The sequence below is a fragment of the Acyrthosiphon pisum genome, chromosome A1 (assembly GCF_005508785.2).
Source record: "Acyrthosiphon pisum isolate AL4f chromosome A1, pea_aphid_22Mar2018_4r6ur, whole genome shotgun sequence".
Taxonomy (NCBI): Eukaryota; Metazoa; Arthropoda; class Insecta; order Hemiptera; family Aphididae; genus Acyrthosiphon; species Acyrthosiphon pisum.
The window spans coordinates 56,312,144-56,327,535 of NC_042494.1; the positions used below are offsets into that span (position 1 = coordinate 56,312,144).

The 15,392-nt window shown below is 26.8% G+C and overlaps 3 protein-coding genes across 5 annotated transcripts in view; 1 reads left to right on the top strand and 2 right to left on the bottom strand.

Annotated features, from left to right (window-relative positions):
- The window catches only part of LOC100160633 (glutamate--cysteine ligase catalytic subunit), a 17,258-nt gene extending 10,273 nt beyond the window's left edge, over positions 1–6,985 (bottom strand). Inside the window, exons 1-2 of the mRNA XM_001946972.5 lie at positions 6,449–6,985; positions 6,239–6,348 (exon numbers count right to left, since the gene is read on the bottom strand). Coding sequence (XP_001947007.1) covers positions 6,239–6,348; positions 6,449–6,598 — 260 coding nt within the window. The 5' untranslated portion in view covers positions 6,599–6,985. The remainder of the gene's footprint in view (positions 1–6,238; positions 6,349–6,448) is intronic.
- Positions 6,986–9,545: 2,560 nt separating this feature from the next.
- On the bottom strand, positions 9,546–11,456 carry LOC100162035 (RING-box protein 1A-like). Of its 2 annotated transcripts, XM_008188521.3 has the most exons (3): positions 11,299–11,456; positions 10,921–11,168; positions 9,553–10,105 (listed from the first exon to the last, which is right to left on the bottom strand). In XM_008188521.3, exon 3 carries the CDS (start codon positions 10,098–10,100, stop codon positions 9,768–9,770), a length of 333 nt encoding a protein of 110 aa, XP_008186743.1. In that variant the 5' UTR covers positions 10,101–10,105; positions 10,921–11,168; positions 11,299–11,456; the 3' UTR covers positions 9,553–9,767. The 2 variants fall into 2 exon arrangements, with proteins under 2 accessions (NP_001233108.1, XP_008186743.1); NM_001246179.2 differs by lacking the exon at positions 10,921–11,168 and having other exon boundaries at positions 9,546–10,105; positions 11,299–11,439.
- Positions 11,457–11,892: 436 nt separating this feature from the next.
- On the top strand, positions 11,893–14,425 carry LOC100568808. Of its 2 annotated transcripts, XM_029487297.1 has the most exons (8): positions 12,243–12,283; positions 12,363–12,407; positions 12,502–12,730; positions 12,850–13,005; positions 13,077–13,218; positions 13,304–13,368; positions 13,541–13,629; positions 13,810–14,425. In XM_029487297.1, the coding sequence occupies exons 3-8, from the start codon at positions 12,513–12,515 to the stop codon at positions 13,929–13,931; spliced, it is 792 nt and encodes a 263-aa protein (XP_029343157.1). In that variant the 5' UTR covers positions 12,243–12,283; positions 12,363–12,407; positions 12,502–12,512; the 3' UTR covers positions 13,932–14,425. The 2 variants fall into 2 exon arrangements, with proteins under 2 accessions (XP_003247020.3, XP_029343157.1); XM_003246972.4 differs by having other exon boundaries at positions 11,893–12,283; positions 12,363–12,730.
- The last annotated feature ends 967 nt before the right edge of the window (positions 14,426–15,392 follow it).

The window sequence follows — 15,392 nt, forward strand, 5'->3', positions numbered from 1 at the left end:
TAGACATTTTTTTTTTGATAAAGGTAGATTATCCTATAAGGAATCTTTTATTACATTTTAAAATCTTAGTTCTAAAAAGAAAAATTTTTACGAATTATAAACTCAAAATAATTAGGTAATTTTCGTGATTTTTCCATATTTTGTCAATTTTTAAACTTTAAATGCTAATAAAAAAAAACTGTGACTAAGGATTTTTAATATTTTTCAAATGTCATTGTAGTAATATAGTAGGAGCCTTGTATTAAATTTTCAAGTATTTTTACTCAACAAATAAAGTTTTATTGACATTCATAGAAAAAAAAACTAATTAAATTGGAAACTGGAATTGTCCGTAAACAGCTCAAAACAAATCAAAATATTTTGAAAAATTTATCATGTATAGAAAATGGAAATATAAACAACCAGTGAAAATTTCATGTGTCTACAGTCATTCGTTTTACAGTTACACCAAAAACCAAAATCAATTTTCTCGAAAACAGATTTTGCGTAAAAATTCCCGTTTTTCCTTAATTTTTCTTTTGTTTTTCACGGCGCTTTTGACCCCCCAAAGTACCAACTAGATTCACTTTCCTATCAGAAAAGGTACTGTTGAAGAAAATCCAAGCACTTTTACTGTCCTAAAAGGTGATGACAGTCACAAAAATAAAAAAAAAACCACATACATTGTAAAATCAATACATTCATCGTTCCACTCAGAATCTAAAATATAATATTATTATTATATTGTAGGAAAACGAGTTACCTTTACATAATGTACAAATACGCGTGTATATAAATATATTTCGTGAACAACTTAAGATCTTAAGACCATTTATATATTTATATCATCTAACGTCTAGACATATATGTTTTACCTCGACTAATAATTCATCGGTCAATTTACAACGAATCATACATTATATACTGACATACTGTATTTCAATTTGAATGATGTTATAGAAATAAAGATAAATATTCAAATACTTATAAGTATACAAACATCTTGAAGTAGTCCTTTAAAATTTTAATCTTTAAATGCGTAAGCATGATTATAATTTTAAATGAGATTTTTATTACACAATTACTCATTTATGCGTAACAACCTAAGTTTAACTAGTTGTTTTTGTGAAGTCGTCAAAATAAAAATTATAAAAATTTAAAACAAATTCAAAGATATTATTATCACGTTAAGATCAAATAGGTACTAACGATTTCAATATGATATATTAATATTATATTTATAGAATAAACCTAATTTTAAATTTAATACATACAATTGAAACCTCTGTCTAAGAAAAACATAAAAGTGACATCACCTAATAAAATTATAATAAATCAATTACACAACAAAATTTAATTTATTTTTTAATATTCGTACATTGAACAATTCTATGAATGAAAATATAATTTATAACCCGACAAACTGTTGATAAAAAAAATCGTAAAATTATTATTGTCTAATCAAAACGAATCTCGTATAATCAATATATAGTACCTAATGACAAAATTCTACTTTATACATATTTTTATTTTATTTTAAGTTAAAAATTAAAATCTATTATAATTTAATAATAATTACAATAAAAATACAGTTCACATATTACCACGCAGAACAGGCTTAAAAAAACAGTAAAAATTAAAAATTAATAACATAATAGTACCTATAGGTACACAACATAATATTAATATTACACTTTTTAAACTAAATGCACAAATATTATATAATTTTCGTTGTTACTATTTTTTATATTTAAATATTATATTTCAAAATAATGAATTGTTTTATGCGTTGAAATTTACTGCTATACAGGTGCTGTCGTAAAACTGAGAATGTAGAATATCGTTAAAACTATGCAAAAAAATGTAAGAGAAATTACTTTTAAATTTCAACAAGTACTTAATAATATGATATTCTCTTTTCGGTAGTGACTTTATTTAGTATCAGGTTTTGAACATTTTAGTACCTATTGTATTATTTGTACTCCACATGTACATAACCTACAGTAAGTACATGAAGTATAATATTCAAGCGTACATACATTTTAGTTAGGCGTCTTAAAAATACATTTATTCACGTATAGGTCGTAGGAATAGCTATTCTTAATGCCACCACACATCACGTGGTTTATTAATTATTTATTAAATATTTAAATTTTAAATCAACAAGTATAATATTGAGGTGCAGAATGGTGATGCCCCAAGTTTAAGAAGCCATACTACATAATACCTATCGATAATTTGAAAAACTGATTTTTGTATGAAAATTAAATTAAGTAATAACAATCATAAATCATTGTTAAAATTTAAGGTCAATTGTTACTATTTTAACAATCATACTTCTCAGTTACTAATTAGGTATCAGTAATGTGGCATAATTTTCTATAAATATACATAACACAGGTACTACAGTAGTTGAGACACCTAAACGTGATTATTTCCCTGAATATTTTATTTCATTCACAACAAATTTCAAGCCATTAGTCATTACAGTCATAAATCTGTAAGTTTAATGTAGATGTAATAATTCGTGATATAGATCAATTATTTGATAGATATAAGGTTAGAGGAGTCTGCGTTTTCTAATTTGTTTAATTAAATAAATCTAGATTAGATTAAATTAAGTACGATCTAGCAGTACATTGTGCAGCATTACCCGCACATTTAACTGCCCACCATTCTACGGTGCTAATTTGATTCAATAACAAAAAGGCTCAATAAACCTACCTACCTACAGCAGAAAGATAAAACATAAATACAAAGTACGAGTGCATTACAGCTTTTAATATGACGTCCGTATGAATAAATATATCAACTGACTGTTCAGTGGTTGCGTAATAAGTAATTGTGCGATTAAAGGGATGTTCGTTACATAGTACATACCTACCGATCACCTATCAATGAACATTATTCATTATCATTTAAAGATGGAGCGTGAAATAGCACGTGGGCGACGTAGAAATACTGCGAAAATGTTATTTTAGTGTCTCTCCTTGGTTTTTGAAAGATAACTAATTTTAAATACTTTCAATCTTAGGTAGGTACAAAAAATGTAGACCTCGCTCCAGGAATCCAGAGACTGGAAACAGGGATTATTCAATTGTACAACCAACTTAAAATTCATATAAAACACAAAATGCTTAATGCCTGAAAAGTAGTCCGATATAGTTTCATCTATGTATTAACTATTAAGAAGTTATTATTCAATTCAGTTAAATGGAATACATTTCAAATAAGGTTTACCAATAACAAAACAAAATAAAACATTTCAGATTCTAGAATACAAAATAGAATTATTATTTAATATACACATTTTAACAATTATTCAAAAATAATGCAAATAAGACATCAAATTTATTGGAAATGAAAAATTTAAATTTGATCCCTCGTGAACCTAATATAATACACATGTGTTCTATGAAGTAAATATTTTTAAATATGTAATTCAAATAATTTTACTCATTGAAATTAAATAATTTAGTTATATTTAAATAGTTAAACTAGGACTAGATACATAGGCGCAAATAACGTTTGAGATTTGGGGGGGCTAATAGGGCCTTACTTTGATTATATTGAATAAGCTTAAAACAAAATGTAGGAAATGTTTGGGAGGGCAATGGGCATTTTTGGGGGGCTTAGCCCATAAAGCCCCCCCCCCTATTTGTGCCTATGACTAAATATAATATTATACAACATATTATAACATTAAAGTTATATATTACCCAACATGGATTGTCTAGTTCAATATAATACTTATAAAAAAAAATTGTATATAGCCTGAATAGGCACTTGTACTCTTCATACCTAAATATATCTAACCTAATCATTAAAAAGTAAATATACTTAATTGTAGGTATACTAAGCAAGCACATTTTTAAATATTTAAAAAAATATAACAATTATAATGCATCAAGTATAAGGCCTATATAGGTACTAGTCATACCTAAATATATCTAACCTTAATCTTAAGCTGCGTGTCTGTGTAGGTACTAAATATGTTAAAATATATAATTACTTACAGAGATGATAATATTAGATGATTTCTATAAGATTATAATCATTTACAAATTAAAGAATTATAATTTATAAAATAATTAAGAAATTCTTTTAGATTACCTACTAATTTATTAGAATATACAATTTTTCTGAATTAAAATTAATCATACTTTAAATTTCTTAATTTTGTTCTTACGGTTACATTAAATATGTTTTATAATATAAAAGTATGTTAAACGCATATTATACTTGTTATCAGTGCATATTTAAAATAATTTTTAAAAAACTACACTATTTTTATAAATATTTTTAAAGAAGAATTTTCAGAAGTTGTAAGTGGTAACTAATAGGTACCCACTAATCCTTTACATAAAACCAAATAATATTTCTGGGTTACGATCTAGTTCACCAATTAATACATTTGCAATAGCAAAACCTGAGCAACAATATGGTATTTAGATTTTAAAATAACACAATAATATTATAAAATAAGCTATTATTTGGTTGATTGGTTGTCTCATCTATAATCAAGTAATTTAGTGTTTTTAGAAATATATAGTAGGTATGTAATTTTATCTTAAAGTATATTTTGTTTGGAATATTCGTTTTGTGTGCTTTTCCAAAAACTTTTTTTTAGCTGGATCGTACATTGTATGCCTGGAAATATTTGCAAAAACATATGCATAACAGAGATGGTCTTTAAAAAACATATTTTACAAGTTAACTTTGATGGAGATTGGAGAGCATATTATCAGAAAAATTATATTCAAACAAATTATTATTATTTATCAATGTTTAAATTATATCACCATAGCCCTATCCAAATAACACCATTAGTTCTATTATACACTAAAATCATAAGATCAATGATAGAGTTTCTTTCTTATTTTACATTTAAAATAATTATAAAATTAAAACATAAACATTTTACGCATACTTCATACTCAAGTAGATATAGATATTTTTTAATATCACCCACATTAACAGCAAATTAGTAGACTTAATTAATAATATTGATAGTTAATAACATATACCTAGCTATAAATACACAAGTGATAAAATAGTACATAGTTAAAAATATTATTGATATAACTAATTTTAACTTTTGTGTAATTATTGACTTGTTAGCTTTCAAGATAACCATATTAACAAATTAATTATTTATTTTATAAGTTGAGAAACCAATATTTTAATAATATTTTTTTGGAAATCATTTATTTAATTGTTTTTATTTATTAAAAATAGCTAGTTTATTGCAAAGGATAATTTTTATGCTACAAACAATTATTTATAGTAATAAAACTTTTAGTTATGAAAAAACACAGATATTTTTGTTAATATATTATATATCTACCATAAAATAATCATTATCTGTACAATGTACCTACCATACCTAAGTTAGATAATATCAATACAAACATAATATTAAGTAGTTTTGTAAAAACTACATTTAATAATTATCTAAACTTGTGAATATGATGCGTAATATAGGTTAAGGCCTAAGTATTTACTATTTAGTTAAGAATAGACATTTCAAATAATATCTGCCTACAAATAATGATTTACTTTTCAAATTATTTAACTTAGCACTAATAATCAAGTTTAGCAAGAAAAAGTTATTTTACACCTATTAAATAATAATAATCAACAATAGAACTAAATATTTGACTTAAGAGCTGTTTTAAATGATCTGAATTAAAATATATAATCAAATATTATCGGTTATGATAGTTTAAACCAATTGGAAAACAAATTAATTATACTCAAATATATAGATGAATAAAAACAAATATTAAAAAAAATGTAGATACAGTTTTTATAGTTTCTTACACAACAAACCGAACAAGGCTAACTACTACAAGTATACAACATTTCAACGACTTCACAATTATTAATCATATAAGTTAATTTTCCTTATATTTATTTTCCCCAGGCCACAGGGTATGAATTGGTATCTATAGTAGGTATACATAATTATATGCGTTTAAACATTATTTAGTTTTATTTTATCTAAGCTGGTACTATCTACAATCAAATTAATTACTATAAATAATAATAAAGTTATTTAAAAGAAATGTAGTAATTTATTCTTTGCTCTCAGGTAGATAAGTATAAAATTATTTAAATTTTCAAGTAAATAATTTAAACTTAGTTTAAACTTTAAAATGTTTTATTTTAATAACTAACTCTACCTAATTCAACAATACAACTAATTTTTAAAATTTTCTTATTGTAATTCTTCAATTTGTTTAATAATTAAACTTACTGTGGGTCGTTTGCTTCTTTTTCATTGAGTTGAGCTAAAATATCTTGTGCGCACAGTCTGACTTTTGCAGTTTTATTGATGTGGTCAAATTTGACAATTATGTATTCGACCTAGAAAGGATGAACGAAGACATGAGTCCCAGTTGTGATGTTAAAACGAGTAGGTAGGTAAACTGCACGAATTTAAACCACCATCACTGTTAATAATTACCTCGTCACCCCATTTCAGGACATCGCCTTTGCGGTCCAAAAGTTGATGGTACAAGTTCAGAAACTGATCGATACCGTGCTGTCTGACGTGATCAGCCAACTGTTTCGTCTCATCCCAGGAGAGTGGTTGCCCTTCTGTTAACAGACCCATAATCGCGCAAAGAGACTAATTTTGTTGAAAATAAAAATGGAAAATTCAAACTTCGAGGGAGGAAGCAGTACCGAAGTCCACACCGTGTGCGTGTTATTTATCTATATATAAAAAGGTCTGTGTGAACCGGTATTTTAGTTATGCGCTTTTAAAAACCCGGCAGATGAGCAGAATATTAGTCACAACACCTTCCACTATCAGTATCTTGGCGCAGTAACTCGGAACACAAACCGCCGTGTTCGGCTCGTTATTGATAACTGAACGAATAGCGAATACTAAATACCGACACCCTAACCATTTCTCTATTCTGTGCCCGAACTGCCGAACGGTCGGATGCGGCCGAATGCCGATACGGCCACGGGTGCCGACTGTCGGACTAAATATTAATTAATATTTCATATTTATGCCAGACGCCAGGGCTGCCAGAGATGATAATAATTCTGGCACGTCGCGGAATCATGGTAAAACGATTGCGGTTAACGGGTTAAACGCTCTATGACCACGGTTCGGTGTCTATGGCCAATCTATGCACGAGACATGAGTTGGAGGGAGAGTCGAGTGTACACACATAATATTATTTTTTATAATTATAAATTATTATCAAACCGGAAACCAGTAACCATTAATATTAACAATACATATTATAAATATATAGAGTGATTCACCAAGCGTGCTCACCCACATTTTTTTCTTTAATGATGAATTTATTCTAATTCTGATATTCGGAATTTTTTAAATATACTCAAATACCATATTTTCATATTAATGATTTTTTATTGTACTACTTGACGAGTATTCTGTAGAGATACAACTTAACAAACTTCTGTGTTTCAAATGAGAACCCCCCCCCCCCCTTTTTATTGTAAATTATTTAGTGGATAATTTTTTTTGAAAATGTTGATGTCCTTAATTCAAAATTTGAATGAGAAGTTCCTTAGATATTAAAATGTTTCCATTAAAGATAAAATGCTTTTACATAAATATAAACGTAAAATTGGAACTCTATAGTATTTATTTTATTATACTTGGGCCATTTTTATAAAATGTAATTAATTTTTTTGATTAAACTAAAGCTGATACACAGTGTTCGTCGTGTTTTTAAATCACTATATTATGTCTATATCCTAACCCCTTGGATTTTATCCTTAGAACACAAACTAAAACAAATAACTCAAAAACTACTCATACTTAGTTTGTACAAAATTTGATTTTGATAGGTACATGAAAAATTTCAAAAAAAACTATATACTTACTGTATAACCTATAGATGAATAGGAGAGTGGTTGTCATTTGAAAAACAGAAGTTTGCATCTTCACAAGACACTCCTTAAGTGGTACAAAAATCTCAAGAATTTTAAATATGGTCTAATTTATATTTAAAAATTTGAAATATCAGATTTTGAATAACTGCATTATTGAAGAAAAAAGGGAGGATCATGCTTAGAGAATCAATAAATAGACCTTGCATCGACCCTTTGTCGGACAGCAGTTTCTCTCCGCACCGTTGAATAAATAAATTATTAAATATAATTTACCACACGCAAAACGGTATAAAAGCTAACACTTTCGTACACTGTGCCCAGTCGTGGTTTTATAGGATCGGCCATAGGTGATCGCCATCTATGAGACAAACGAGCCCAAGACTTGTCAACAGATATATAGAAATAGAATAAATCAATGCATTCAAAATAAAATATATAGTATCTATGTTATTTTTGCTGAAAAAATTACATTTACTATATTATTATTATTATTATTGTTATAACCTTTGAGTCAACGGCGAATTACCGTTGATGTATAACGGTGTGATTGTGTGAATAGGTCCGTGATATACTGATATAAAATAGGCAATAACCAATACCATAAAATTTATTTAAATATTTTGAAATTGATATTGTGTATATAAATTATAATAATATACAAAAAAAATTCAATTTACCAAGAAAAATATTTTTGAATTATGGTAAATTAACTAAAATTGTTTTTTTTTTGTTTAAATTATTATTTTATTAAAATTTGAACATCAAACATCTATAAAAAATAAATTGTGCCGAAGTATCTTTAATAATTTTAAATAGCTATAATAAAAATTAATGATGAACCTTGTATAAAATGTTCAAGTTTTTTATTGATATATTAAATAGATAAAAAAAATCCAAAATTTCAAATGCCTACAAATCAAATAGAAAATGTTTGAACATTATACCAAGTATAACAAACACTTTTAAATTATAAGTTATAACCAAACAAAAAAATTGATTTTGTAAAATTGAGTTTTGCCAAAATTCCTGTTTTACCCTAATTTTTTCAACAATTATTAAGAAAACTCCAGTGGAGTAATTTGGCCATATTTGTGGATGTGGGCGAGGGGGGGGGGAATTAATTAATTAATTTATCTTCCTACAAAAAAAAAATATATTTGGTGTATGTTGTTATCATAAGCATCCCTCAGTAGTCAGTACGAGTGTACAACCATTGTGATCTGTATGACTGTGTAACACCACAGAACAACATATTATAGGTATTCTATAATATAAATTGTGAATACATGTATAAATGTATGCACACATTAAAATAAATAAATACATAATACTTAAATATACACATTTACAAATAGGTACCTATTATACTTTACTGGTAGGTACCTAGCACAGACTAAGATATTTTAGTCCAATAGTTCATGGTACATTTTATAGTTTTATACGATGTTAACATAATAACTGATTCAATAAATGTTTACTACATATTCACAACATATTTAGTTATGGTGTTTAAATAGCCAGATGTGATTTGTATGCCTTGGTATACAAGTATGATGTATGTGTCAAATCATAAATCATAATACCATATTGTTTAAACACTATAGTAATTTAATCTTAATACTATATAATAAATAACTCATTAGTCATTTGGGCAATGAGAAAAAAATAAAACAAACAAAACAGTATTTATCAGTTATTTTCATAGTAGACAGGCGCTTTTATTGTATAATGTAATTAATTTAACATTTTAAAGGATAATCTCTTATAAAATAGTTTGATATGAAAAAAAATAAAAATGAAATTGAGGAAAGTGGTTTTGATTGAGAATCTAATTTTTTTCTTTAAAAATTTTTATTTTCCAAACAAGAAATGAAAAAATGTAGGTTAAAACATAAAATGTATTTCTATTAATGACCGTACTTCTGGAATTCCCACTCTCTATTATCTAGAGGACATACTTGGCGAGTTTTTAACCAACGAGATATGCAGTGAAAATGAAAAGCATGATTACACACGCCCCACGCAACTGTACATTCTTCACTAGTCGCTGATGCTTGATTGGCTTGACATTCAATGCATAAGTCCATGATGTGATTACGACAAATGGCACAATTGTCCACAACAATGTCCCAAGCCCATAAAGCAACAGCATTCCATTTCTTTACTTCAAATCTTTTCTTTTCCCCACGACTACTGGTGCTTGATGACGGAGCTTCAACATCTTCTTCGTCAACTTCCATATTTCCTATTTTAAAATGTGTTTAAAATACAATTTACAGAACTAATAAAAATACTAAATTTTAAATTATTTAAAGTTGTCCCTATGTATAGGGAAAGACATTGGCAATATTGTGAACTATATACTTTTCGGACTACCCATTTTAATTAAGGATACTTTTCAGTTATTGTTATTACCAACCACAGTAGGTATGGCATCGGTGGAGTCACTCGCTCATATGGTCAATTTAAATCAAAAACATCTTTCAATTTTCTATGTAAAATTACCAGGCGTCTTGGGAGTAAAAACAAAATAGCACATATAGACCTGGTGGTCATTCATTCACTGTGATTGCTCGGTCGATTTAAATAGAAAACATCCTTGACTTAATATGTAAATCCATCTAGGGAGGGTCTCGAGGTAAGGTTAGATTAAGTTAGGTTACTCTGAGACCTACCCAAGATGGTCTTGCATCATGGAAAATCAAGGGTTGTTTTTGATTTAATTTGTTCACGCGAGTACAGTAAGCGAGTGATTCCACCGAGTCTATATTATGTTATAATATGGTTGATAATTGGAAGTCACAATGGCCACAATAACCAGAAAAGTACCTATAAGTATTCAGAATAAATGGTATATGATCTTAAATTGAAAATGGTTAAGACGTCTAAATTCTACATTAACATAATGTGTTAATATATTATTACTACCTATAGTAAAAAGTTTTAAAAATAAGTAAGTAGTTCAGTAGTAATGAATAAGAGATGCCGCTTTAATGCTTTATACAAAGTTATCTATCGAAATAATCATTTCAAACCACAAGAAAAAATATAAGCATTTACTTCAGTTCTAAACTCTGTTCCAAATAAGAAAGGAACACTTTCAAACACGCACACTGAGCTCTGGAACACAGTTGGTCCCATTATATGAATGATTAGTCACTGCCGACTGTCATGCGCATCATTCTAAGGTAATAATCAACCATTATTGCCAGTGAGATGCGCAAACTTTTAATAGTTTTTCACAATGACCGTTCCCTTCTTACTTGGAACAGTATAGTTACAAGGTTCCAACAACCTATATTAAACATCTTCTGACAATCTAAATTAATCAGTTGATCTAATGTTTAAACACAGTTAAAATAAATATATAACTTTGTACTTAAAAATAAAATTGACAAGTTAATACCAATGACATCAAAATATACGAGTTTAACTTACCTTCGGTCTTTAAAATGTGAAAATAACTCAAAACTTAAATTATGTTGAAGAACAAAAGACACTATCTAAGCATCAAAGTACCAGATTTTCAAAGGTTCCGGGTTCGCGATCGGGTGACTCAGGAAATCCAAAATCATAATTATGATTTTTCAATTTTTGTTTGACGATGATAGTGCAATATAACCAGGAGTACCAATACATCATTAATAACCTTAAAAAAATATTGTTCCATGATATTAGCATATATTACCATACACCACAACCACGATTAAAGGTATATTTTTGGGTAACCCAATAAGCAATAATATTTATCATCAATAAACATTTAACCGTTCAAAATTCCAATTTTTAATGTAAAATAGTTTATAATTTTCTTATAATATATTTTCAATAGAATTCAATTTTAAGTAACTTGTTCTATTAAAAACAGTTTAAAGTAAATTTTAATACCGGGTCTTATTCAATCTTAATCTTTTAGGTCTTAATCTTTTATCTATGGTCTTATTCTAATCCATGAAAATATATTTATCATTTATCAGGATAATAAATAGATTACAGAATACGGACTATAGTCTATAAGATATTTTCTAGTTTAAAATTGAAATAAATTGAAAAAATATTATTAAAAATCATGCATACATTTTTTTTTATGATTGAGTTACTCAGTTATCGTTATTCGTTATTTTGATTTCTACATGTTAACTCGTGTGTTGGCCGTTGAAAATATTAATTGTATTCATTAACTAATAACTGTATTTGAAATATACAATTTTCTTTTTCTAATTTTGATTTGTGGTTACTCAATTTTATAAAATTGAATTTAAGTATTTTCTACAGAGCAACTGTTTTAAAAAAATACAGTTAATAAATTAAAAATTGAATCATGTTTGCATTGTTTTTAAAAGAAAATGGTATTATTATTGGGATAGTAATTATGTTTATCTTGTGGTTAGTTCTTTTCAAAAGAATTGCCAGATTTTTTGAGGTACATTAATCAGTTTATATTTAACATGAAATATAAAATATAAATTCATATTACATAATACTTATTTTTTTTGTTTTAGAAATTTATTTCAATGTATTCATCACACAAATTCAAGTTACCGGAAGTAAATATTTTATTTCACTCATTGACTAGTGGAGTATTTTGTTTCATTAGTGTCCCAATATGTTTTTCGACATTTAAACCTTCTACATCATCAGATTCATCCTTAATGTACTGGTTACTGGATTCATTTCGCCATATGATGGATCGTTGTGCAACTACAGAATCTGTGGATCCATCAAGAAATTTTAAGTTTATCATACTCTATTCATGTTTATTACACAGCGTTTACACATCATTTGCAAACAATTTAGAAGAGCGACCATTATTAAGCACATTAAAGAAAGGTGCTGTACTTAGTTTCTTTGCTTCTACATACTGTTTTGGGTAATTGAAATTACTAATTCTATAGTGCCTTAGTAATATTATACTCTGAGGAACTTTAACATTGGTTTTTAGGCCTTAATCAAAGTGATCTAATACTACTAGTATTTAAAATTGTACAGCTGTACAGAAGCAGGTTTTGTATTCCTTGGGCTGTCTAATTTATCGCTTGGAACATTAGAAGCTGCTAGACTTTTGAAAGTTTGTCATAACAAAACAAATAGTATGTTGATCAAAATATTAAGCTTTGGACAGTTTGTTGTACATTGTGTTATTTGGTAAGCGGAAAAGAATCAACATTTTATAGGATTTTCCTTTTACTTATTAATTATTTGTTACTTTTAAACAGGATATCAATTTACTTGTTCTTGGTGCCATTTGTTGTACTATCCTCGGTCGAAGTGCTAACAATGAATAATGATAATCGGCTACCACTATCAATCATGTTGATCAGTCTTCTAATATTTTACTTTATTGAACTAAGAGACAGTGTATGTTTAATCAGATAGTATCCCTATCTAATAATATATGTATGCATAAATATATTTTTATTTAAATTTAATTTATTTGTTACAGCCATTGAACATGTCAACAACTAGTGGAAATGGTATATTTAGGCTATTTGAATCCCCTAAAAGCTCGTAAGAACTATAATTTTTATGATCTTATTTATTATAATATAACAATACATTAATACTAATAAATAATAATATAAAACTGTGATTATTATGTATATAGTTTTACCATATACTACTATACTAGTGTATTATATTTCTGTTTATTATAAAAGCATATAATTATTGACTTTTTTAGACTAATGGCTGCAAATAACAGTAGCAAAAGGAATCAAAATAAACAGAAATCAAAAGAGAACTTATTAGTGTTGTACCAAACTACTAAATGTAATTAAATTTATATTATATTTATTTAGTTAAGTATACATATTCCATGATTGGTTTTAGATTATTCAACAAATTAGATTTTAAATCAATTATTTTACTATAGTTTAAAGTATTATAATAAAATAAAGTATATTTGTTTAAACTCAAATTTTAATTATATATTTTATTATTTGTAAATAGGTGCTATGGCAGTAAAGAAAAAAGTACAAAAAATTCGACAAGATAAACTAGGAACTAGATTATTATCTGCATCTGAAATTAAACCAGAGCCCATTGACGTGATTGAAATATTTGATGATTGAAATATGGCTAATAACCTAAGTTTACTTTAGTATGTTTTTTTGATAATAATATGTAAATAATTAATAATATCAATAAGTTCTGTTACTGATGTAATTTTTAATGTTTGTAAATTAGATGATTCATTCATTTTATTTTATATTGTTATGTATTATAATTTGTAAACTAATTGAGATGCAAAATATTTTATTTTTAAACTTAATTTAATTTAATTTTTTTTTTTATTATACGGAACATATTAGTTTAGAGACCTATTAGTTCATACATTTAAATATATATATTATTTTAGTTAATATGTTTAAATTACCTTCATTTGTGTTGGCTTCCTTGTTATTTTGTATATGATTTTTCCATTGATAAAAATGTAAGAGATTACTTATTCAGAAAATAATCAGAATGTTTTCTATTGTATACATTTAAGAATTTGGTTTTATTAACTTCCATATAACATGAAGAGTACCTACTATTTAAATTTAATAATAATAAAAAAAAAAAATACAAGCTCGTGATTTTTTTTTAATCGATAAAGATGTAAATAATTCTGTATTTAATTTTCATACAAATTGTTAATATTATTTAAATAATGTTATAACTTATGTATGTTTTATATTATATTGTCATTCACTCATTTATACATAGATTAAAGGTCCCCTTTAGTATAGTACCTATATCTTAATTCATGGTTTAAAGCAAATCTTCAAGCATTGATAATGCATTTGCAATTAATGGCAGCCATATTAAAACTAAGATTTGCATAATTTATAAGACATTTCAGATACAATTGAGCCAATGGTGCCTACTCTAATTGATAAATAATAAATTCATTATATTATGTAGCAGACATATATGATATTTAGTCAGTACAACAACTGTCTAATGTTATTTTCAATGCCAGCGAATGGAGGTCAGTAGTTTTCTATTAGAGTAGCTACAGTAGTTAGTAACAATAAACACTATTGCCTCCCTTCAAAATAGGGTTTTGTTAATAACTAATAAGCAACAACTGGATCCAGTGGAGTTTCAAAAGGGGCATTTCCCCCTCTCAAAAAAAAAAGTTAGCCCTGGATCTGCCACTGACCGGATACTGATGTTAACCAACCTATTAATGCTATCAAAATACTTTGAAGTTAAGTACCTTCTAAACATATATAGAATAATATTTATATCTAAATAAATTTATTTAGTCATGATCTATAATAATATTGTTAATTCTATACAGTGTGTAATCCCTAATTATGAGAGCACTCAATATCTTTGAGTAGGGCAATGCAATTTGAATTCTGTTTTCTATTTGGTTGTTATGACATAAAAATACACTTTTTGATGGTCTATGAATTTTTTTAACTTAATTAGACTAGCGCATGCGCAATATAACTTTTTTTTCTTAAATGACAACCACCTATTTTAACTACTAATTTTTTAATGAATTTTGGTAGTTGAACCAACTTTCTAAGTACAAAATT